This window comes from Melanotaenia boesemani, chromosome 2 (assembly GCF_017639745.1).
Source record: "Melanotaenia boesemani isolate fMelBoe1 chromosome 2, fMelBoe1.pri, whole genome shotgun sequence".
Taxonomy (NCBI): Eukaryota; Metazoa; Chordata; class Actinopteri; order Atheriniformes; family Melanotaeniidae; genus Melanotaenia; species Melanotaenia boesemani.
In genome coordinates, this window is record NC_055683.1 from 5,388,372 (window position 1) to 5,413,915 (window position 25,544).

Here is a 25,544-nt window from a genome sequence, read left to right on the forward strand (position 1 = left end):
TAAAATATAAATAATAAATTAGATAAAATATACTGTTTTTTCCCATTAGAACCACATATCTAAACAGGTAGAAGTAGATGACTCAGGTTTACCTCCACAAGTTTTTTAAAGATAGTGATATGGATTTACTCTACGAAACAGCTGAAGAAAACATCAAAGAATTAAAACAGTAAAAAAAACTAGAAAATCCAGACTTTACACCAAGGTTTTGTTAAAAAAACAAAAAAAAAAAACAGCTGCTTGTTCCTTGTTGTCTGGCTCTAACAGGACTTAAAATGTAAAGCCAATGTGTTAATTTTTGACGAGCACAGGGGTCGGGGGTCACAGCAGAAGAATTTACCAAAGCCTTGTCTGGTAACCCGCCGGACCATAGAGACTCAGAGTGAGTAAGGTCTTCTGCAGAGAGCTGAGACAAGGACTTGCAAATTCACTTAACTACAAAAAAGACGATGACTAACAGTTTGAAGGTAAGTTTTCATCTGTGGTTTTAAATTTAAAATTGTTTCAGATATTTTAGATTTTGTTCATACTTTTTACTTCATAATCTCTAAGTTAAAAGGAATAAATACAGTATTTGATAACTAACATCCAAAGTGTTTGACTATGTTTTGTAACACATTCTATTGGTGCAGATCCAGTTCGTCTCTACTGCAGTCATCCTGCTCATTTTACCACTGAGTTCATCCATCAAAGCAAGAAAATGTCCTAAAGAGTGCAGCTGTGATGACACCAAACTCATAGTAGGCTGCGTTGGCAAGAACCTAACACACATTCCCCCAACCATAGACGAGGTGAGGAATTCTAGTGTAGCAACTCGTTTTACTTCTTATGGAATATTTTAACACAAAATGTTTATTTTAATCTTCTGATAAATTCCAGATTTTTCACATTTATGCACTCATATGACCATCGAAGAGTTCCATTCTACGGTTTCATCCTTCATATGGAGTTTGTGTGTTGCTTCATTTTGTTTAATCACTCCTGCAGAATACTGTGAAACTTGACCTGAGGAGTAACAACCTGCAGATGCTATCCAGGGGGGCATTTATGCACACACCGTTCCTCACTCACCTCAACCTGCAGCGCTGTAATATTGTCAAGGTGAAGGAGGGCGCTTTCCGTGCTCTTGGCCGCTTGGTCTCCCTAAACTTGGCCAACAACAAGATCGACATCCTTTACCAGGTAAAATAAATAATAAAAAAAAGCCTCGTTTAAATGTGGAATGTAAGGTCATGTTTTTTTTTTCTTTCCTTTATAGGAATCCTTTGATGGGCTCTCATCTTTAAAGGAGCTGCATCTTGACCATAATCGTATTGAGGAGATCCAGCCTGGAGCCTTCACACAGCTTGGCTTCCTAAACATGTTGGTCCTCACCCACAACCAGCTGGTTTACATCCCCAACATGGCCTTCCAGGTACTCAAACACCAAGGTGTAATCACCGAGACATGATTAGAAGCTGCAGCATACCCATGCTAGTAGAAATACAACCCTGCCAGTTAACACCTTTTCCAGGGTTTGCAGAACATCAAGTGGCTTCGTCTTAGCCATAACTCCTTGAACAACCTGGCACCTGAAGCGTTCACTGGGCTGTTCACACTCAGTCGTCTCAACCTGGATCACAATGAGCTCCAGTTCTTCCCCACACAGACAATGACGAGGTAAGATGATCTGATTTTGTTATGAGCTTTTTAGATGTTCAGTTTTAATATTATAATGAAGAACTTGTGAGTTTGTATAAACTTGATTTCTAAAACATTAAAGTATGAGACCATTGGGAGAAATAAGAAATAACCTAAATTTGTCATAGACAGACAAACTTGGTTGCTTTTGTTATCTTCGTGAGAAAAATGTAAAATGATGTCCTCTAGAATATTGTGGTATTCAGAGAAGTTCATGGTCAACTCAGTGACATGCAAGGTGTCCAGGTCCCGTGGCTGTAAAACAAGCCCGCATTATCAGCCTTCCACCGCCATGTTTGATTGTTGGTGTGAGGTGTTTGTGCTGATATGATGTGTTTGGCTTTCACCAAACACATCCACTCTGGTCTCATCTAAAAGAAATGTTCTAAAAATATTTAAGTTTGTGTAGAATTTAGCTAAATTTAGCCATGCTGCCATGGTTTGTTTTGTTTTTAGAGGGAAAAGAGATTTTCTCCTGACAGCTTGATCAAACAAGCCATACTTGTTTAGTTCCTAATTGTGCTGTTTTTAACTGTAACATTAAACTGGTTAAGTTAATTATTCTGACCAAATAGATAAATACACTTATAAAATAATAATAATAATAATAAAAACATTTCAGATGTGTAATTTTTTTCATGTTAAATTCTCCTAACTTGTATAGACTCCCTGAAGTCAGACGACTGGATATGAGCTACAACCCTATGACATACCTTGGGGAGGAATCTGTGTTCATGGCGAAGCTTACACACCTTTACCTTAACCACATGTCCCTTCAGGACCTATCAGACCAGGCTTTTTCTCAAGCCCCTGTCCTCTCTCAGGTGGACCTCAGCCACAATCAGCTTCACTACCTCGAGCGCCTCTCAGGCCCTAAAGATTTAATCACCCTCAACTTGACTGGTACAACTGTCTCTGCTCTATTATATTACATGAAAGCCTTAATTTTACATGATGATGTTGTGAAACAAAATGCTTATGATCCAGCTACATAAGACAGGAAATATTTGAAATCATACACTGAGATTAACAGCCTTTTCTCTTAAAGGAAATCCAATCTACTGTAATTGCTTCATGCGGCCCCTGAAAGAGTGGGCAACAGCTGGAGGTGTGAAGCTGTTGGGAGCGTGTGCTGGACCTCCTCACCTTGACGATGAGCCGCTGCAGGCAGTCACTTCCCTGGATCTACGCTGCCGCAGCAGGGGAGAGATTCTGAAGGAGGAGGATGGGAAGGAGCAGGAGAGTAAAGGAAGTATCCCAACCACAGCCACACCCAAGCAGTCAGTCAAGTGTCCACTTAACTGTGAATGTGATGTGAGTTTATTTTTCAAGGAAAATAACACAATATTTTAATTCTTAGTTGAGTTGCTGTCCAATTTTTTTTTAAATGGAAGCAAAACAAAGTTGTCCATTCTACAGTAGTTCCTTTAATCTTCCTTTTGTTATTTTTTCTCCAATATAAACAACTTTTTTTAAATAGCACATAAACACATGGTTACCAATTCAAAAAATTCTGCTCTCAAAAAGACATTAAAAAATTTGAAAAAGCAAAAATACATTTTAAAGCAGAAGACTAAACTGCCTTATATGCTTTAAAATAAATTAAGACTAAAATACACTAAAAGAAATTAAAAGACTAAAATACACTAAAAGAAAATAAAAGATTAGGATACACTAAACAAAATCAGAAAGGTAGTATACACTGTCACAAGACACAGCTGTTTGAGTGAAAGCAGCTCTAAAAGTTTCCATATGCTCTATGATTAGCAGAAAAATGTAGACACTTTGGGAAGCAGGTGAATATAATGCTCCCGAGGAAGAAATTATTTACTTTAGGGACAGTAGAAAGCCAAAGTAGTGCTTAATGGAGAGTGAGCATTGAATTTGCATTTATAAGGTGGACTGAAACAAAGCAGTAAAACATGAAATACATGGCAGCTGCCATGAATGTGGCAAGTAGATATAAATGACTCATTCTAACAGAGTTAAAACTTAAATTATTGGCTTCTGTGTCTATATCCAGTCACAGGTGACTTGACTCTTTACCCAAACTGTTCCAATTTAACTCTTTAAAACAGCTTTGTGTATAATATTTGGAGGAAGGAAACAGTAGAGGAAAATGTCTAATGTTCTGTACTTTGATAAAAAGGTATTCTTAGCTATTCTAAATGGACTTAAAAACAGTATGATGCTGCCTTACAACATTAAATTGACTTTGGAAGTTGCTATTTCTGAGTTCCTACATGTAAAACGCAACTAGAGCATCCCCCAAAGAGCGTATTTGTCATGTGTGAGCAGAGGTGAGGACCCAAATGCAGGCAGATCAGACAGGAGGCAGAATTGGTGCAATTAAAAGGGTTTATTTTCCCAAAAACGCAGGAACAGGGAAACACACATTACAGGAGATGAACCACGTAAAGATCTGACAAAGGCAACTGAAAACCAAGGGGCATATAAACACAGAATGAGTAACGAGGAACAGGTAAAGTAAATGAGAAATCAGACCAGGTGATCTAATGAGCCAGGAATAGAAAACACAGAAGACGTGAGGGAAAACTACAAACTGAACTAAACATGACAAAACCAGAAACCTACAAACCAAAGAACACTCCTAAACCCAGGAACCACACCGTGAACCATGACAGTATTCACACCAGCCTTTTAACCATTAAGGCCCGACCCATGAGAAACTGGTAAGAAAAGTCAAACAAAAAATTAACATTTTATTGGGGGGAGGGATATCTACCATTTATTACCATGTGATACATCAAAAATATTATAATGTGATTTTCCACTTTATTAGGGGACAGAAGACAAGTATCAGATTGTGTACAACAGGATTTTGAGCAAAGTTCATACCATAAATTGAAGCAAAATGTCTCAGAAACTGTATGTTTCATGTATGTTACGTCGGGCTCTTGTGGTTTAAATTCGAATCCGAGTCCATTTGCTCAGAAAATCCGCTTCAGGGAATTGTGAACATGTAAACAAACTCTGATTTGGATCAAAGAAACGGACTTGGTCCACCTACAAATATAAAATGGAATAAGTACGGGAAGCAAAATACAAAACAAGATGCATTGTAGGTTCAAATGTGGTCCCTGAAAAATAGATCAGCCACTAGGTTTGTGTTACAGATCAGCAGCTAATGTGAAAATGAACAGAGTGGTTTTGATTTTCCATGTAGATGTTATGCCAACATATTTCTTTTATTTGTCCCTCAGACTGAAGCCCATCATGCTACATGTGAGGGTTCGGGTCATACCAAAGTCCCGCGGGGTTTCCCTATCAAGACTCAACTGCTCGATCTCCGTGGCAACCACTTCCACTTCCTTCGTGCCCGCAGCTTCCCAGGCACTAGCCAAGTTGTATCACTTCATCTGGAGTTCTGTAAAATCCATGAAATTGAAGGCAATGCCTTCCAGGGAATGAAAAGTCTGCTTTATTTATATCTTTCTGACAATTACCTCACATCCTTGGATCCCAGAGCCTTTGCTGGAGTGCCAGATCTCACCTACCTCCACCTAGAAGGGAACCAGCTGGTACAGTTTCCTGGATCAGGTCAGTCATGGTTATCCTAGATTAAAATTTTAAATTTACACTCTATTTATGTAAGAAACACACGATGTAAAACACAGATATTTAAAAATATTTAAAACACAGATATTTTCATTAACACAGACATATCTCTTTTTTTCCTCCCACAGCTCTTTCTCTGACACCAAATTTGTTTGTGTTACATCTGGAGCGAAATTCAATCTCCAAACTGGAGCCCAGTGGTTTGCTGTCTTCTGTAACCCCAACACTTAGGGAACTATACTTGAGCAACAACACCATAACTGTTATTGCCAAGGCTGCTTTGAGCTCTGCATTCATAGAAACTCTTCATTTGGATTCAAATCAGCTGACTGAGGTTCCTACTGATGCTCTACCTGAGGCCCCGAATCTGGAGGAGCTCAACCTTTCTCGAAACTCAATAGGCTGGGTTGGACCAAAAGCCTTTCAGTCCATATCCCAAAGTCTCAGGAGGCTTTACATGGATCATATGGGAATGGAAAAGGTACATAAGACCTTTTTAAGGTTACATAAACTAATCCAGCTCTTGTGCGTTAGCTTACTTTATTTTTTGTGGTTTGTCTTTTTATTTTTTTTCCAGAAAACAAAACAAAAAAACATATGGTGTAACTAGGGCTGTCAAAAATAAAGCCCTAACAGCAGTAACTAATTTAGCTAATTAATATTTTTAACATCTGTCATTTTTCTGTTATGATGGCAGGATGTGGAGAGGTAAGATGAAAAGGTGAGCCGGCTAGCTCTATGGATAGATTTGAGAATAAATACGACATTAATGGAGCAACCCATGGATGCCACCCCCAGTATTTTAACACTTGCTCTTTTCCCAGTGAGAGGGTTCTACACCCGCACCTTTCCTGTGTTTTTATTTATTTATTTATTTTTTACTTTACTTTATCTCTGTGCAGCAGCTGCTTCCTTCCTCTCCTCTCACGTTGTTCCGTAAATCATGACAGCTGTCTGTGATCAGCTCATCGGCTTTTCTATCTTGTTGCATTTGTTTATTGTTCAGCTGAGAAGGAGGAAACTACATATTCACCCAAAAGTGCTGTTAATGGCAGGTCCTTCTCTGACACAGTAGTTGGCTGGTGGTAGACAGGGTTTATACTTCAGCTTCAGCTCTAAAAAAGTTTTGATGGGGGGCCAGACAGGAACACTAACCAGGAAAAGGGGGGCACAAATGAGACATTTTTAGGTCTAGATTTTATGAAATATTGAACTGATTATAACAACTTTGTATTGTTGGCTTGTTCTGTTGATACAATACAGTAAAAACTTACACCAGCAAGTTCTTCCATTGCCTGTAGCTGCTTATTCCAAAGCAGGGTTGCCTGGCAGTTGCATGGAGCTGATCCCACCAGCTACCAGGTAAGAGGCAGGGTACACCCTGGCAGGTTGTCAGTGTTGTCAAAGGACCAACACAGAGAGACAAACTCTCACTCGACTTGGGAGAACTTAGAAACATGTTTTGCCAGTCAATTTCTTTTAGTTTGACATTTCTTTCAACATTCAAGAGTTTGAATGCCCTTTCCTCTGTGGAGCTCTGCATTCACTGTAGAGATCATAGCCACCATCTTTCTTACTCTTTTACATAACATCAACCCTGTATCTCATGTTTCATATAATGTTAGAAATATGGAACTTGTTAATGGTTGAGTGCACAAATGAGTTTTTATAAACTTAAAAATCTTATAAATTAAGAATGAGATCAACATTATCCAACAGTTTTGTGCCAATTCTGGAGAAATCTGTGCTAATTGCAAACATTTAATTAACCTGCTCAAATAGGTCTAGACATTGATTTAAATTTATTTTTTACACCAAATTTAGCCCAATGTCTATGCTAAAGCCATATGATCATGTTAACATATCCTACCTGTGTTCAGATGTCTAAGGATGTGTTGCTGGACCTGGGCCCAGGGCTGAAAGTGCTGACTCTAAGAGGAAACCAGTTGAAGGTGCTCCCTGACCTTAGCCCACTCACCGGACTAGAGATGGTGGACCTGCAGGACAACCCCCTGCTGTGCGACTGTGCTTTGGAGCCTCTCCACAGGTCAGTGCATTCACTAGGCATTAGGAATTTGAAACATAAAAAATGTCTTTACTCAGATTATTAATTTTCTGTTATAATATTTAATGATTGGTCCTTATCTGTGTCTCTTTTGCTCAGATGGGTGGAGAATGTAAGGTTGGAGGTGACAGCGACCTGCGATCTCCCTCCTGAGCTCAGAGGTCAGCAGGTCAGGGACGTTCCTGTCTTCACCGCCTGCCCAAAAATCATTGCTCCTTCAAATGAGACGGCTGCTGTAGAACCAAGAATTTCAAAGATGCAGAAATCCAAACCCAGCTCTTTGAAGCCCCGCAAAGTCAAAGCTAGACCAGGAAGAGCCAAAATACAAAAACAACCCAAGAAACCTTCCCAGATGGCAAAAAAGACAGAGAACAAGAAGACCGTGAACATAACTAACTGAATTTTGTTGTTTTTAATTAACTGTGCTATCATTGTAAAGGTTTTGCTCTTGCTGCTTTAAAGCTGGAGCTGGCTTTTTAAAAAATAAAAAAAAATGCTCAAGATTACAACTCAGAATTTATTTGAATAACAGCTGATGAATGACACGTTACAGATGTTGCTTCTTTGGGAAAATGCAGATGTCTAGAAGTCTAAATGCAAATTATCCTTTAAGCCACGTCCTCTTAATAATAAGCTGTAGCGGTTAGAGTCCCGGGCGGCAGGTAACCCAGCGGATGTCAGGTCCATCGGGTGTCCTGTGAATAATGAATGACACGTTACAGCGGTCAGATGTTGTTTCTGTGGCAAAATGCAGATGAAATAGTCTAAATGTAAATTATCCTTTTTAAGCAAGGCAAGGCAGTTTATTTGTACAGCACATTTCATGTACAGGACAGTTCAAAGTGCTTTACATAAAACAAAGACATTACAGATATTTAGAATAGTAAAAGGCATCAACACATAATCACAATAAAATAATAAATTACATTAAAATGATTAAAAGCAAGATAAGTTATAAAAAAAAAGTTAACATGCAGAGTTCATGCATAGGAGCATGAGAAAAGAAATGTTTTTAACCTGGATTTCAAAATGTCTACATTTGATGAAAGTTTAATCTCCACTGGCAGTTTGTTCCATTTGTTTGCAGCATAACAGCTAAATGCTGCTTCTCCATGTTTAGTCTGGACTCTGGTCTGGACTAGTTGACCAGAGTCTTTGGATCTAAGAGCTCTGCTAGGTTTATATTCTCTGAACATATCACAGATGTATTCTGGGCCTAAACCGTTCTGGGATTCGTAAACAATCTGAAGGGTTTTAAAATCTATTCTGTGACAGTGTAAAGATTTCAAAACTGGTGTGATGTGTTCAGATCTCTTAGTCCTGGTTAAAACTCTAGCAGCAGTGTTCTGGATGAGCTGCAGATGTTTAATGTTCTTTTTTTTTTTTTTTTTTTAAGCCACAATTACCCAAACGTCCTCTAAATATTAAGCTGTAGCGGTTAATAATTCAGTCATGAAAGATAGGCCTAATAAATGACCAATAAATCATATCAATCTGACTTTACAGTCTAAACACAAGCAGCCAAAACAGTAATACCATTTCAGATTACAGCAAAGCTATTTGTCTGCACTTGTAATTAATCCGTTAAAGCAGTATGTTACAACAACACACTGTTTACACACTGTTTAAACTTTATTGAACAATAATTAAAACTATTAACAATTATTCAGTAATACTGTTGTGCTGTTCAATGTCACTCTTAACAATGAGAAATGTTGCTTTTACATAGAAAATTAACAATAATTTTAAAAGACACTCAATCAGAACTATGCATGAATAGTTCAGCTTCCTGTACTGGTCCTAGTGGGGCAGACAGGGCAGAAATGCAGCTGAAGCCTGGGTCATCAAAGCTGCCTGGGATGCAGGAGGAGTCTGGGATGAAAAGCCGGCTGCTGTTTGATGACAAAATAGATATATTACTGGTCACTTTGTGAGGTGATATTTGTACTATACTACAACACTACTCTGTTAGGCACACCATCTGGATGAAGAATCCACACACACACCTCCTCACACTACCAAATAAGGACTTCTGCCAATGCTACAACATTGGACATTTCTCAATCTAAAAAGAACAGGTGAAAATTTAACTCTGTGTCATTCACTTGTGTTTGTGTGGCTACAGAAATCTTATTTGAATTTCTACTTAATCACATCTTTATTAATGTGTCAAAACGCAGTTTATGCTGTTGCATTTGGTACCAAAAGAACTGTAAAAGTAAACACCTATTAAACAGATACATACCCTCTGATACAGCTCGTACCACTTCTTCTGGCTGGGTGGTGTGGGCGTCCCCTGCAGGCCATGACCCTGGGGTGGTGAAGCTCCTCAGGTGTGCCATCCACACAGTGTCTGGCATAGTCTAGTGGGACTTTGATGCCTTTAGTTAAAGATAAATTAAAAATAAATGGTAATAACATAAGAGCTTATCAAGCCTATACTAAAAAAAAGAAAAAGAAAATAAATAAGACTCTAACTAGGCACTGTGCTCAATGAAAAGACCTTATTTCTAAAATGAATATATAAAATAATCCATAATATTATGTACAGCCACTTCATCTGATCACCTCTAAGCTGATTCATCATATCTGGGATCTGTAATCAGTGAAAATGTTTTATGATAATCAACTCTGTCAAACAGGCCTGGAATGTTTTGTGCTCCCTGGAATGTTTTGTTGCTCCCTGGAATGTTTTTTGCTCCCTGGAATGTTTTGTTGATGGACGCTCAGTCCCCCACCCTCCCCTCACCCTCTTCACGGGCGATGGACCTCAACCTGGATCAGCCCTCAAGGATGCCCCACTATCATCAGGTGGCAGAGACTGTGAGGGAAAACTGGGGCAAAGTTCATATGCTCACTTCTACGCACACACACGCACCACACTCAAGTACACCACTACAGATACACCTCCCCGTTATTCACTGCCTGGGCTGTCCTTCCCACCTCCCTCCACTCCCGGGCAGTGGGTTGATTGGACGCGCTCTGAGAATGCAGCTGCGTCTGCACTTGCTGCGATGGGAGACCCCCCCCCCCCCGCCATGTGTTTCTGATGTTGTGATTGTCTGAGTTATGTTCTGTATGTACTGAGGAGTGTTTTTTGTATCTCAATAATGGGCCCTTAGGCCCAGTGTGGAGATGCCTTTTTTATCCTCTCCAGCTACATCTTACTCCCCTAATGTTACCTTTCACCTATATCTAAGACAAGGAGCGCTGTAGAAACGGCTGCTCCGTCAGTCTGCCTGTTCTTGTTTGTGTTATATGTTGTTTTGTCTAGTCTTGGATGGGTTGTACTGAAAACATGAATTTCCCTGCAAGGGATTAATAAAGTATTTCTGATTCTGATTCTGATTCTGTCAATCATCATCTGGCATAATAACTTTACTGATACTGACTTTTGTCCTGTTTTGATCAATTATTACACACCACGATCCAGCATGGCTTAATTTAATGGCTAACAAGCTAGTTAATCCCAGTGAAAAAAAAGAGAGACGTGAAGGTGAAACTAATGCCAATTCATGCAGTAACGTCGGTGTAATAGACGTAAATAAAGTTATGTTTTTCCATGACTTTCATCATATAGCATCGACATGAATGTGCAGCTACTTACTGTATCCATAAAAAGACAAATTTCTCTTTCGCTTTAAATCTACCGCTGATTTACCAACGCGCTCTCACACGTATTTATTATGGCAAGCCAAAGTGGTCAAAATTCGCCACTTTATTTAACGCCGTTTTGTGGTTAAAAAAAAACGGCGTTAAAAGCGTCGTTTAATGTGGCAAAACGGCGTAAAATACGCCGTTTCTTAAAGCTTCGGTAAACGCCGAAAATACGACGTTTTTGGTGGTCATTAAGGTTCAATGAACGCGCGTAAAAAGCGCCGTTTTGTTGTATTATAATGATACCATGTTGACATAATAGGTATGACTGAATGTATTCTGTACGGTATACCTGACCCCCCCTCCACAAGGGGGTGTTATTGATTTTCTCAGAGGGGGAAAGTTACTGGTGGTGTCACACCCCATATATAAACGAATGTTTTTTTTTTGGCAATCTCTCTTGGCCCACTCTCTCAATCTGACGTTTTATCAAGAGCAGTGTTTTTCTTTGCCATAAATAAATATGCCGGAAAGGCTGAAGAAATATTTCGCTTCGTATACTTTCCTAAATTGGAACTGTTGTCCTGCTGCGTGTTGATAGTACACCTGCCAACAGGTTATGGGCCCAGCAACAACGACAATAGTTGCAACAACGGAAAGTCTGGCGACGAACACGTTGGCTAGTTAGCTAACAGTGTGGTAGCTCGCTTAGTGCGGTGGAACCGGGGAGCTAAGCTAAGCAGGGAAGAATGGCAAACCATAATAAGACAAAGTGGCCGACGTTTGACAGTAGGGCCGAGGAATTTGAGCTCTGGGAACAACGGATGCTGTGTTGCATGCACCGTGTTGGATTAAAAGAGACTATCCTGAACGAGCCAAGCGGACCACTGACCGCGGCAGAACAAGCTGAGGATGATAAACTGAATGCTGACGCATACTGTGCGTTGGCTCCACTACTGGACAACGTGAGTTTGGGACTGATATTTGGAGACACTAAAAACAAGGGACGTGAGAGTCTACAAGTGTTGAGAGAGCATTACATTGACAAAGGTAGGCCACGGATTGTCTCCATGTATATAACGTTGACCTCGCTGAAGAAAGCGGATACAGAGACTGTAACTGAGTACATTATCCGGGCAGAGCAAATCATTACGGCACTTAGAGGTGCAGGCAAAGCACCGAGTGAGGGACTAATGATGGCTATGATTATGAGGGGACTTCCACAGGTCACTGGCTGGTCATAGTTAAAGAGTTTTAAAGAGTGTTTTACATTTTATGTTTCTCACAATACATTTATATTTGGAATACAAAACCAGTCTTTCATGGTCTCACCTTTGTGTGGGTGTTTACTTTATGTATTAATGAGGTTGGTGGTTCTCGTGTGTGTGTGTGTGTGTGTGTGTGTTGCTCCAGGACAGGGGTGTTCAAGACTGGAAGGACAAATCAGAGTTTACCACCAGTTTAAACTCAGCTATACTACTGAAAAAGTAGTAATGGTAAAGATGGAAAACAGCAAGTGAAAGAAGGAAATGATGGAAGGAAAACAAGTGATGAAGCCTGTAGGGAAAGAAGGAAGAGACCGATGAGATGATAGAGAGGTACAGTAAATACTACAGCATGATCTTTATTCTGAAAATTATAAGTGACTGAAAACAATTCACGTTCATCCTTTTGTTGCAGAAGATGTGCACTAAAGAGCAAGTTGTGGAGATAAACAGCAGATGTCTGGAAAAGTAAAAGTTTAATACTGATTTTAGAGATCTTGTTTACATTGTCACGTTTAAGATTGAAAATAAATACATGTTGAAGCACAAATTGCAGTATTTTGCTTTAAACAAAGTGTCACAATGCTCAAGAAAGCTTAAATAAAATGTTTTTTACTGTGTTGGTTCACTGAGAGTTCTTTACAAGGGTGTGGGCTCAGCCCCCAATGTTCCCAGGTCCAGGAAACGCCCCTGCACTCTCTCTCTCTCTCTGTCTCTCTCTCTCTCTCTCTCACACACACACACACACACACACACACCCAGAGCAACCCTGTGCTGAGCAGGGCTGCGACTGTGTGCTGGGTTAACATTCGGCCATGTATGTTGGGGAAGAAGGGGGGAAGAAGGGAAAAAAAGGAGCAATGAGAGAAAGAAAGGAAAATAGAGACAATCTATGCAAATCTCTGGGTAATAAATGTGTATTTAGTGCCCTAAACACAAATGGGAATGTTTAAGATGTTTAAGATTATAGTTACAGAGCAAGAGGAAATTCAGGCCTCCTAATTTGGAAAAATAAAGTTTGGTATGAAGTTCCAGACTGAACATGGGTTTTTGATGAATTGAGCCAATTTATTTTGGAAATATTATATATAGTATTAAAGTCTGAAAATTAAGACTGTCCTTATCATATGAGTTCATTATTACAGATTTTTTTATATAATGGTTTTTGTTTCTCTATATAAAGTTGAATAACAATTTGTCTATTTCTTTTGAGACTGTTTTATTAACATTGAGAAATAGAGCTAAATAGAGTAATAGTGTCTTGTACAGGTATATTACAGATAGAAAGGATGTTGCAATATTTAAGGGCAAACAGTTCACATTTCTTTATGTTTAAACAAAGTCCACATGCAGCAACAGAATTCCAGAACATTACTTTGGATGTTAGTTATCAAATACTGTATTTACTCCATTTTACTTAAAGTGTTACGTTATGATGTAAAAAGTAAAAAGTCACCGTCTTTTATTTTGGGGGGGGGATTAGTTAAAGCTCTTAATTAGACTGAAGCAGCTTGACTGATGGAACTTCTACCTCTTCTCGAAACAACACTGGAACTGACCTGTTTTGCCCAATCACGCCCCAAACTGACCCTCCAACCCGGGCCAATCCCGTTAGTTTTTAAAAAAAAATAGTTTATCTAACAAATGAACAAAACAACATACAGAACAAAAACTGTACAGCTAGAGGAACAAGAACAAGCAACACAACTGAGTCCAATAAGTAAATTAAATCCAGGAGATACACACAAACATACATGGAAACATACATCAGGTGTGCTTCAGCACCCACACTTAAACATCAGTCAAAGTACCAATGAGGAAAGAGCATCTCAGCGAAACAAGAATCTCTCCAAAATACATTCAGTTTTCAAGACCTCTGAGGCTGGAGCTGTACTGCAAAAGATCCTGTAGAAACAGTGCAAAGTTCGGTTTGCCTTCAGTCCATTTCCTTTTGTGAATGTGAAACTTCCCTAAAAGTATAACAAGCTGTACAAGAAACTTGAGTCCTTTTCCATTTTTTTTTATCTTCAGAATAAAGAACAATGTCCTTCTCTTGCAGATGTATGGAATGATCTGTCTTTCTTTCAATAAAATTTTCTACATTGATCCAAAACAACTTAGTAAACATACAATGGTAAAACAGATGCTCAATAGTTTCTTCAACTAAGCTGCAAAAACTACATCAATGTGAAATCTTTTTAAAGTATTTTTTGCTGGATAAATTTTCTGTATAATTTTGTAAGAAACGTATTTAATTTTATTATTAAGAAAAAATTTGTCATTCATCAACCACATTTTTCTCCAATCAATATCATTAAAGAGAGATGACCAAAAGATTTCATCAGGAATCATTACATTTATAAAAAGGTTTCTAATGTATTTATTACTACATTTGTCCTTGGTAATATCTACATCTCCAAGAAAAATTTTGTTTGCAAGATCTGCCACTTGAAGTTCAGTTGTAGATCCTATGAGTAGCTATAAAACAGTATTTGGGATGGCAGTAAAAACAACATCATATACCTTCGGTGTAACAGCTATATCGAATTTAGACATAAATTCTTCATAGAGCAGCAGTTTACCGTCAGTTTTCATAAGCTGTAAGACTAATACAATGCCATTGTTTACCCAGTTTTTGTTATATAAAGATCTATTTTTATTAAGTGTGCACCTGTTATTCCAAATATAATGATGATAATGAGAAATGATGTTTGTACAATAATCTCCATGCTAGCAGCATTTATCAGAATTATAGTCACACTTTAACACAAAATTGAGTCCTCCAATTGATAATAAATTAATTTAGGAAAAGTATTCCACATGTTATCTTCTTCTTGAATCAATTTAGTCAGCCATTTAACTTTAAAAGTGTTATTTAGGGTTTCGAAGCTTAAGACTTCCAGACCTGCATTTTGTCTTGTTTTACATAATATCTGTTTTTTAAAATAATGACATTTATTTCTCCAAATGAAATTGAACAGAATCTTATCCAGTTTTTTATATTTTGTAGTAGGCATTCCCAGAGCCAAGGACACATAGACAGCTCAGGATATCCCTTCGGTCTTGGACAGTAAGGAGAGAGCTCTCATTAACCACATATTAAATGTTTTTGTTATTTGTTCAACTATTAGATCGAAATTTGAGTTGTTACAGGCTTTTTCATTTTTGTTAATGACAACACCCCGATATGTGAAGCTATTTGTTATAGTCACTTAGCCACTCCTCCGTAACTCCCCTGATTCTTCACATCAGTTCCTGATCCACTCATCAGCGTTAACCCAACCTGTCACACCTGTTCCCCATTGACTCTCCAGTCCTTATATACTCCACCATCTCAGTCACTCCTTGTCGGACCTCAAACCACACACCTTATGGACTCATTCCCTCACCATTCCCAGATTCCTCAACCCTACTACCACCTCCGGTACCAGTATGTTTATCTTCTTGTCATGGTGGCTGCTCTGCTGGGCTTCCAGTCCAATTATTAGGCTTATTGGCTCCACCTGCAGTTCCCTGATTGCTCCCTTGTCTCACCTGTGCTCTGCTCTACTTATACCCTCTCCAGTCTTTGCTTTCTTGCCAGATGGTCAACTGCTCTTGCCTTGTTGAGATCCAGCCTTGCTTCATGTTCCTGATCTCCTGTCTTCGACCCTGTTACGCCACGGATTTCTCTTGCCTGACCCTCATCGGATTATCTTGCCCAAAGTCTACCTGGATATCGAACCCTGTTTTGGACCAACCACGGATTCTGACCTGCCCCGGATAAGTAGTCTCTTTCCTGCCACTCTGTGTATGACCTCTGCCTGCTATATTGACCACGCTGTTTGGATTTTGGATTTTTGCCCTTTGGAGTTTTTGCAGATTCCTGAGCGCCACAATCTTCTTGGATCCTCCCTCCTCATCCTGTCAGACTGTTCCAGTTTCCCTGCAGTACCACCCATACAATAAATCACTTTTGCCTTATCCTGCTCCTGTTGTGGTCGATTATCGGGTCCTCTGGGAAAACCGTTACACTTCTGAGTACTATTTGGTGAATAAACCCTTGTTAACGTGCCCTTGTCTCCCTGGAGTCTATGTGTAACACTATTCTTTACAGGAATACCATTTATCTCCAACATATCACATTCTTTTAGTGGCAAAAACACATATTTGCTCAAGTTCATTTTAAGTCCTGATACTCTTGAAAACATCTCTGTACATTGGATCACTTTAGGAACCTCAGTTTTATCAGCTGAGAAGATAGTTGTGTCATGAGCCAGATGTGTGTGTTAAATTCTCTGTCTCCTGCCATGATGCCATTAAATGAACTATTTTTGATGTGTACAGCCATAATTTCTGTGACAAGGAGAAATAAGAAAGGACTTAGAGGACAACTTTGTCTTATACCTCGATGGATATTAAATCTAGGAGTCGTGCCGTGGGTCAGTCCAATTGAGCTATTACAGTTTGTATAAAGTGTATTGTCTGCTCTTAAAAATCTGTCTCCAAAACCAAAGCTATGTATAGCTTTAAGCATAAAATTATGACTTACTGTGTCAAATGCTTTGTAAAAATCCACAAGAATAAAGCTATCATCTAAAATATAATCATTATAGTCAATCATGTCCAAACCAAATGGATGTTGTTGCATATATTTCTGCCAAGCATGAAACCTGATTGTTCCTCATTAATAATAATGTCTAATCCTAATTTTAATCTTTTAGCGAAGATCATGACAACTATCTTTGCATTGTTATTTAGTAAACTAATTGGTCTCCAATTCTCAATACTTAATTTATCTTTGTTTGGTTTGGGAATCAATTTAATAAGGCCGTAGCAAAGGGTGGGGGGTAGTTCTCCTTTATCTATGGCTTCTTCAAAAACCTCCACTAGAAATGGAGCTAAATACTTTCCAAATGTCTTATAAAATTTATTAATGAGACCATCAGAACCGGGAGACTTGTTGTCTTTAAGGGAGCCAACACACTTTTGTACCTCTGCTAAAATGATCTTCTGGTCACAAGTTCATTTGAATCCTTCATCAGTACCTCTAATGTCTTTTTCAGTACTTTAAATAAATGCATTGACGACTTTTTCACTTTCTGAATTAGTAGCATATAAGTTTTTATAAATCAGTACCATGCTGAGATAGAAGTTTTGGATCTTCACATATTTGGCCATCAACTTTGAGTTTAGAGAGGGAAGATAAATCATAATTCCTTATTTCCAAATTACAAAACATTTTTTACATTTTTCCCCTTGTTGTAACCATTTCCTTCTAGATCTAATAAAAGCCCCTCTGGCTTTTCCTTCATATATTTGGTCTAATTCGAGTTGCAATGTTGCCAGTTCCCCAGATTCCTCTTCAGAAAGATTAACCATTTTAGACAATCCCATTATTTTGGTAATTATTTGGGTTTCCTTTTCTCTTTTAGTTTTGGCAATTCTCTTTCCAAAAGATATAGCTAAGTTTCTAACATCAAATTTAATTAATTCCCAGCATTTTCCATAATTGTTTATTGTTTTACCTTGTTGCCATTATCTTTCTATAATAACCTGTGTTCCTTTCTTAAATTGCTTATTTTGTAACAGTGGTTTAGTTGCATACACGTGCATGCATCTATGCATTTCAGGGGCGTGACGTCATTACGTATTCCACGGCTGGGCTTTACTTCCATCATTGAAGGCAGAGAGGGTGGATGTGTCCCAATCCTCCAGATTAAGCACTGCGGGGTCTCTGGCGTAAACGAAATGGTCCTTGGTCTGAAAACTGATTAGGAAACACCGCTGGTTTAGAGAACCGGCCCGTTTCCATGGTACCGCAGACTAAGCCGTAGCTGATTGCAGACACTTATCTAAAGTGATGTACAAAGTACCCATAAAGTACATATATATAATAATGTTTGCTTTTATATAAACTGCCAATGTGTGTTCACCGTAGGTCACTGTGGCATCAAACTACCGAGCCAGCAGTGGCACTGAGGCCTTTACCACCTGCAGGCTAGGACGCTGCTGTGGAGAAGAAGAGGCGGCTAGAGAGAAATGTTTTAATAAAAAATTTAAAATAAAATGTTTTCTGCATCCCTGTTAGCGTCTTCTTTACTGCATTTCATATTTTAAATGATGGTTTCTAGTATAATCGGTTTCCTGTTGTCAGACAAGAAGGTATCAGTGTAAACACCAATGAAAACACAAGTATAATGTAACATACTTTAATTCAGTTAAGATATCTTTGCTTATTTAAAAGCTGTTTTATTAGTGTTTTAAATTGCACTTTATACTAACAAGTATGGGGGAGACATGCAAAGACACATGAACGTGTGCTGATGGTTTCTATTATTATCTACTGAGATAGATTAATACAGTGGAGGCCACGGTTCTTTGTTTCACTAATGAGGCCTTTTAAAAGGCATTTAATAGCATAAAAGTATGATGACATGCAAATACGTATGTTAACGTGATTTTGGATTTTGGAAGAACTTGGACGGGGAAAAAAGTATATTAACGGAGCGGCGCTGCTATTAGGCAGTATAGGAGGGTCATATACTTTAAAATCCATCCACATCTGTCCAGCTCTGAGGTCTTTACACTGGCTGCCTGTTCGTCAGAGAACAGATTTTAAAGTTCTGCTGCTGGTCTATAAAGCTCTGAATGGTTTAGGACCAAAATACATCAGAGACCTCTTGACCCAGTATGAACCTGCCAGAACCCTCAGGTCATCTGGATCCAGTTTCTTATCAGTTCCAGAGTCAGAACCAGACATGGAGAAGCTGCATTCAGCTTCTATGCTCCACATGTCTGGAACAAACTCCCAGAAAGCTTCAGATCAGCTGAAACACTCAGTTTATTTAAATCAAGGTTGAAGACCCACCTGTTCTCTGCTGCATTTCACTAGTTTTTATTTAGAAATCCAGATCTGCATTTGGTTCTTTTAACTTTATTTCGTTATCTGAGCTTTTTCCTGCTGTTTTTATGTAATCAATTTGATCTTTTTTAATCTTTGTTTTTCTTTCTTTTTTTTTCTTTCCCTGCATCTTGCTGTAATGTTTTTATGTTTTATGTAAAGCACTTTGAATTGTCTTGTACATAAAATGTGCTATACAAATAAATTTGCCTTGCCTTGCCTAAAATAAATAAGCATACGTTCTAATTCATGTGCAGCCCGAGGAGGATCCTACGTTGGATGCGACAAAGTTTACAGGTGGGGTTAGTAAGGAGTAAACAATGTAATGATTGTATTCTGACTTACTGTACCTACTTTACATGAAATCTAGACTGAGCATGATGAAGATTGAAATCAAAAACTACCTTCAAGTCAACAGCATGTTTCATGTGCTACATCTAATAATGCTGTTCTTTAGGCACTATGTGCTATAGTTCATTTAGTCATTTATACTATACGTATAATATATATAACATATTCGTGTAAACACAAACTATTTACATTTCACAATGATTGTTCACATATATGAACATAAAGTATATGTATGTGTATGGGTAGATATGTGTATATGTGTGTATATATATATATGTCCATACATACAGATATTAATTGCATATTTCCAAAACCCTTCCTCCATAATGCATACTGTGTGTGCTTTTACGTAGAACACCAGTTACTGTGGTGTAGTTTTCATTCTATTGCATTTGTATTTAATATTTGTATTTTTAATTTTTTTTTAAATCTGCTTTTCTCCCTCTTTATTTTTCCTGTAGTTGAGTTATAGTAACTGGAGAGTCAATGGGGAACAGGTGTGACAGGTTGGGTTAAGAGTCAGGGGAGTTATGGAGGAGTGGCTAAGTGACTATAACAAATAGCTTCACATATCTGGGTGTTGTCATTAACAAAAATGAAAAAGCCTGTAACAACTCAAATTTCGATCTAATAGTTGAACAAATAACAAAAACATTTAATATGTGGTTAATGAGGGATCTCTCCTTAAATGACAGCGTCTTACTGTCCAAGACCGAAGGAATATCCTGAGCTGTCTATGTGTCCTTGGCTCTGGGAATGCCTACTACAAAATATAAAAAACTGGATAAGATTCTGTTCAATTTCATTTGGAGAAATAAATGTCATTATTTTAAAAAAGAGATATTATGTAAAACAAGACAAAATGCAGGTCTGGAAGTCTTAAGTTTCGAAACCCTAAATAACACTTTTAAAGTTAAATGGCTGATTAAATTGATTCAAGAAGAAGATAAAATGTGGAATACTTTTCCTAAATTAATTTATGATTCAATTGGAGGACTCAATTTTGTGTTAAAGTGTGACTATAATTCTGATAAATTAACTATAAAACTAGCAAATTTTCACAAACAAGCCCCGCTAGCATGGAGATTATTGTACAAACATAATTTCTCACCTACAAACTATTATATTTGGAATAACAGGTGCATACTTAATAAAAATAGATCTTTATATAACAAAAACTGGGTAAACAATGGCATTGTATTAGTCTCACAGCTTATGAAAACTGACGGTAAACTGCTGCTCTATGAAGAATTTATGTCTAAATTCGATATAGCTGTTACACCGAAAGTATATGATGTTGTTTTTACTGTCATCCTAAATACTGTTTTACAGCTACTCATAGGATCTACAACTGAACTTCAAGTGGCAGATCTTGCAAACAAAATTTTTCTTGGAGATGTAGATATTACCAAGGACAAATGTAGTAATAAATACATTAGTATCCAAAGTAATGTTCTGGAATTCTGGAGTTCGTGTTCTGTTTTTAGAACATTGTTTTTATTGAATTTCACAGTTTTCAAAAACAAACATAAGGCAGACAAATTTTGTTTTACTGCTTATAATGGCAATAATCTAGGAATAATATTAAGGACAGATTAAGGAGAGGTAGCCTACCTGCCTGCAGGCCTACACCGTGACATTGGGAAATACTTTTGTTTCCTAGCTATGCAGATGGGATCATTGTTGGTTACTTTACTGTTGAGGTGCAGCCCAGGAATGTGACTGCTAGAAAGTAATAACGAGCAGCTGATTAAGGTAAGGGAGAACGGGGTTGGTGGTCACAGTGGCTATAATTTGAACACTGGAGAAAGCTGTTGAAAGACAGTACTACTCAATAATGATTATAAAATACTTGACTTAACTGATTATTCAGATTTATGTTCTGATGAAAGTTTTATCCTTTTTAAAGATTTTTCACAACAGATCATATTTTTTTATATTTATTTAGAGAAGTTTGGCTTTGGCTCATTTTAGCAGGATGCATATTTCTTCAGTTTCTCTGACACTGATGAAGACACTGAGTCAACAGTACTGTTGACAGTACTGTTGACAGTACTGTCAACAGTACTGTCAACAGTACTGATCTGCCTGATGTTCATTTAATTTTAAGACATACAGGGTTTAAATTATTTGGGGTTTACCTGTTTCGTGTGTTGGCCAGAGTCTTGCTGCCCATCGGCAGTGACCACAACTGAAGAGTTTTTCTCTTCTCTAAATAAAAAACCGTCTGATGTCCATTTTTGACCGCTAATGATGACCACTAAAATAACACCAGAGATCAGATCAGGGATAAAACGCCGGGCTGTCAGCCAACACGGAGGATTCCCGCTTCCAGAAAATTCCTCTGGGATTGGTCATATTGTACCTGTGCTGCATTCACATAAGCCAGGAAATTACAAAACTACCATCTTATTTAATGTCATAAGGCGGCTGAGAGAATGTAAACTTATTCCTTCTGGGGTGGAAAAACATTCGCTTGATGTGAAATGTTCGGGGCTCGAACCGGGAACGCCCAGGCCAGGCGACACACCTGAGTGTGTGTGTATGTGGGTGTGTGTGTGTAGCCTGTTGAGTAACAACGGAGCAGAGCGACTGGAGGAGCGGGCGGCATTGTTTAACACCGTTTAAATATAGTGATTTGCATGGTCTTTGCTGTCGGCGCTGAAAAGGCTTGGGCCTACAGCCCAAGAAAAATAAACTGATGACGCCATCACTTGGTAACCCTTGGTAACCCGCTTCCAACTGTTAATTGGGCGCTCAAGGGTGGCATGATTGGAGGGACAGGTCAGCTCCAGCGTTGTTCCGAGAGGTTATAAGAGGTGATAGAGGACTAGAAGTTTCATCAGTCAAGCTGCTTCAATCTAACTAAGGGGCGATTTGACCGAAACATGTATCTGACAATTCATTAAGATGTCAAAGAATTTCAGATTGGGAAAGAGCATAATATTGGAGCTTTAACTACTTTTTCCGGAAAAAAAGAAGAAGAACAAAGAAAAAAAGACGGTGACTAACATATTGAAGGTAAGCATTCATCTTCGGTTTTAAATTCCAACTTGTTTCAGATATTTTGGATTTTTTTACATACTTTTTACGTCATAACGTAACACTTTAAGTTAAAAGAAGTAAATACAGTATTTGATAACTAACATCCAAAGTAATGTTCTGGAATTCTGGAGTTCGTGTTCTGTTTTTAGAACATTGTTTTATTGAATTTCACAGTTTTCAAAAACAACAGCAGACAAATGTTGTTTTACTAATGGCGATAATCTAGGAATAATTTTCAGGACAGATTAAGGAGAGGTAGCCTACCTGCCTGCAGGCATCCACTGTGACATTGGGAAATACTTTTGTTTCCTAGTTATGTAGATGGGATCATTATTAGTTTGTCTACTTGAGGATTTTGCTTGTTAAAGCCCCATCGGATATTCTGGACGTCAGGTGGTTCGATGTGGTATGCTCCTCGGATATAAGTTGACGCATATAAAATGCATTCAGACAGGCTACATGGTGACACAGGAGACAATCAGGAGATAGCGAGCTATATGCTTATAGCACACACAACGACCCCCAGAGTCATTGTTGGTTACTTTACTGTTGAGGTGCAGCCTAGGAATGTGACTGCCACTCGGATCGGGTGCTAGAAAGTAATAACGAGCAGCTGATTAAGATAAGGGAGAACGGGGTTGGTGGTCACAGTGGAAAGCTGTTGAAAGACAGTGGTACTACTCAATAATGATTATAAAATACTTGACTTAATTGATTATTCAGATTTATGTTCTTGTTACGACCCCTCTCTAGTCTAAGGGCAAGAGGGTCAGTAACAATTAGCGTCGGAGTCCAGCTCTTTAAAATAAGATACATTTATTGACATAACAAATTAAATACACAAACTAGGTGGGAGTGCCAATAACAAATAATACCAAACAAAAAAGAAAAGGCACTCTAACAAATGTCACAAAACCCCGACCAAGAAGTTATAAATAATAACGTAAAGTGTCCTGAAACTCAGGTAAGCCTCAAACTGGCCTTTTAGCAACTAAAAGGAAGTTGTCTGTAGGCAACAGGTTGACAAACAAAAGGTAAAGTATCCTGGAGGCAAAATCACACTCAACAAGTCAAACAAAATACCACTACTTCCGTTTTTCCCAGTGATCGGCATACAGTTTCCGGTTTACAACGGCGGTAAACATGAGTCATAATGAACAAACAAGAGCTGTAACTGAACAAAAGAAAATTAAATATAACGTCAGAGATTCATACAAGTTACAGAAAACAGTGTGTGGTTCAAACGACCATTGCTGTGTGCCACTTTGTACTGGATCGAGTCGTTATAATAGTGAACACCGCTTCCCAAAACACACAACCGTCCCGACTGAAAGCAGCTCCAGCTTTCTTATAGAGGGAGAGTCTCTGGAGGGCGGGGCCGAGGAATAACGGATCCGTAGCTGTCCAATACCAGTGGTGAGGAGAGAAGCAGCCCCGACGAAATCTCGGCCAATCACCTGCAAGCAACCGTACACACAAATTAACATACCCAGACACAGGCTGACAAGTCTGGGACGTAACAGTTCAGATGAAAGTTTTATCCTTGTTAAAGATTTTTATAAAACCTTTGACACAACAGAACATTTTTTATATTTTTTTTAGAGAAGATCGTGTTATTTCTGAAGGGCTGTGATTGTCTGAAACTTGCTGATGCCTGGTGAATGAGCCACCCTGCTGCTCTTACTGTGTCTTCTGATGGAGAACACAGCGATCCTGCATGTTTAAGCCATTTTCCAAAGACAAAAGCTGCAATTTCAACATGTTTAACTATCCAGAATTATAGTCACGTTAATAACTTTAGTAACAAAACCAAACCATTTATAAATCTGTCTAGATTTTAGTGAAATAAGAGCTTTTATGTTTGTGCAGATCACTCACCATTCCTCAGATACCACAGAACCCATGAGATAGCAAGCCTGCGGAAAGATAGCCGTCGGGTGATGAAGTTAAAAGCACCGCCATAAAGCATCTAGCCGTTATTGTAGATATCTAAGGTTGTAGGTATCTAAAGAAATGTGTGGTAGGTCTATGGGGCTATTATTGTAGCAATATTATCTACAAATCCGTGTTGAAAGTCACAAATGCATACAGAGAGTCGTGTATCCGTATCTTAATTTGTGTGTGCACAGTTGGATTCGCAAATGTGTAAATAAATCCACAAATGTGTGATGAGATTTCTGTGTCTGTACAAGAATCTGCAAATGTGTAAAACAACTTGTGTGTAACCCGGTTTGCAAATGTGTAAAAAAATTCCACAAATCTGTATTTAAAGTTGCAAATGTGTAGACCAATCTGTAAATGCGTGCTAAGATCTGCACATGTGCAGACCGATCTGTATCCACAGAGAGACATGAATGCCTGGAGTATTTCAGCTACAAGACCCAGAAATACAGACAAATCGCTGGTTACGAGTCAAGCAGCTTCTGGATTGGCTCTCTCTACACACGTGGATTTTGCTACACTTGTTCCGTGAGAAATCCACAAATGCGTGTCAGGATTCGTATCCGTAACGCTTGGGTTTGCGTGCCCTGACGCTGGCTCACAGGCTGCCTCACTCCGGCTGCCGTTGGTTCGCTTGCTCTGCTGCTGGCGGTAATATAATTACTGCGGTCAAGCCAGCCGCCTTTCGTTTTCGCGTAGTCAAGCCAGCCGCTCCTACATTTTCAGTGCGCACCTACCGTCAGTTTACGGTAAATGCAAGCGTACTGCTGCAAGGAAATTATTTCCGGTTCACAAAATAAAAGCACGAATTTAAATGTGTATTATCAAGTGATGTTTTAAGAAACTGATTCACGTTAACTGTAAACTATCGGGGTATACTGCTAACATTTACACTAAATAAATACCTTAGAATGTATGGAGTTGAAAACAGTTTTATCTATCTATCTATCTATCTATCTATCTATCTATCTATCTATCTATCTATCTATCTATCTATCTATCTATCTATCTATCTGTCTGTCTGTCTGTCTGTCTGTCTGTGCTAATAAACATATACTGAGGCCTTAAAGCAAATACTAAGTGGTGTATGTTGACCATCCTTGACGGCACTATCATTCTGGACTGCTTTGGGGTCAAT

At 38.5% G+C, this 25,544-nt stretch overlaps 1 protein-coding gene across 3 annotated transcripts in view; it reads left to right on the forward strand.

Annotated features, from left to right (window-relative positions):
* Positions 1-266: 266 nt before the first annotated feature.
* The window catches only part of chadla (chondroadherin-like a), a 40,163-nt gene continuing 14,885 nt past the window's right edge, over positions 267-25,544 (forward strand). Inside the window, exons 1-11 of one of the 3 annotated variants that reach the window (XM_042007823.1) lie at positions 267-467; positions 633-791; positions 988-1,182; positions 1,259-1,414; positions 1,514-1,659; positions 2,345-2,583; positions 2,729-2,994; positions 4,905-5,241; positions 5,388-5,740; positions 7,140-7,306; positions 7,424-7,762. In XM_042007823.1, the coding sequence (XP_041863757.1) occupies positions 450-467; positions 633-791; positions 988-1,182; positions 1,259-1,414; positions 1,514-1,659; positions 2,345-2,583; positions 2,729-2,994; positions 4,905-5,241; positions 5,388-5,740; positions 7,140-7,306; positions 7,424-7,724 (2,337 nt within the window). In that variant the 5' untranslated portion in view covers positions 267-449 and the 3' untranslated portion in view covers positions 7,725-7,762. Of the gene's footprint in view, positions 468-632; positions 792-987; positions 1,183-1,258; positions 1,415-1,513; positions 1,660-2,344; positions 2,584-2,728; positions 2,995-4,904; positions 5,242-5,387; positions 5,741-7,139; positions 7,307-7,423; positions 7,763-25,544 lie in introns of those variants that run through there. The other 2 variants (XM_042007840.1, XM_042007832.1) reach the window with 2 other exon arrangements.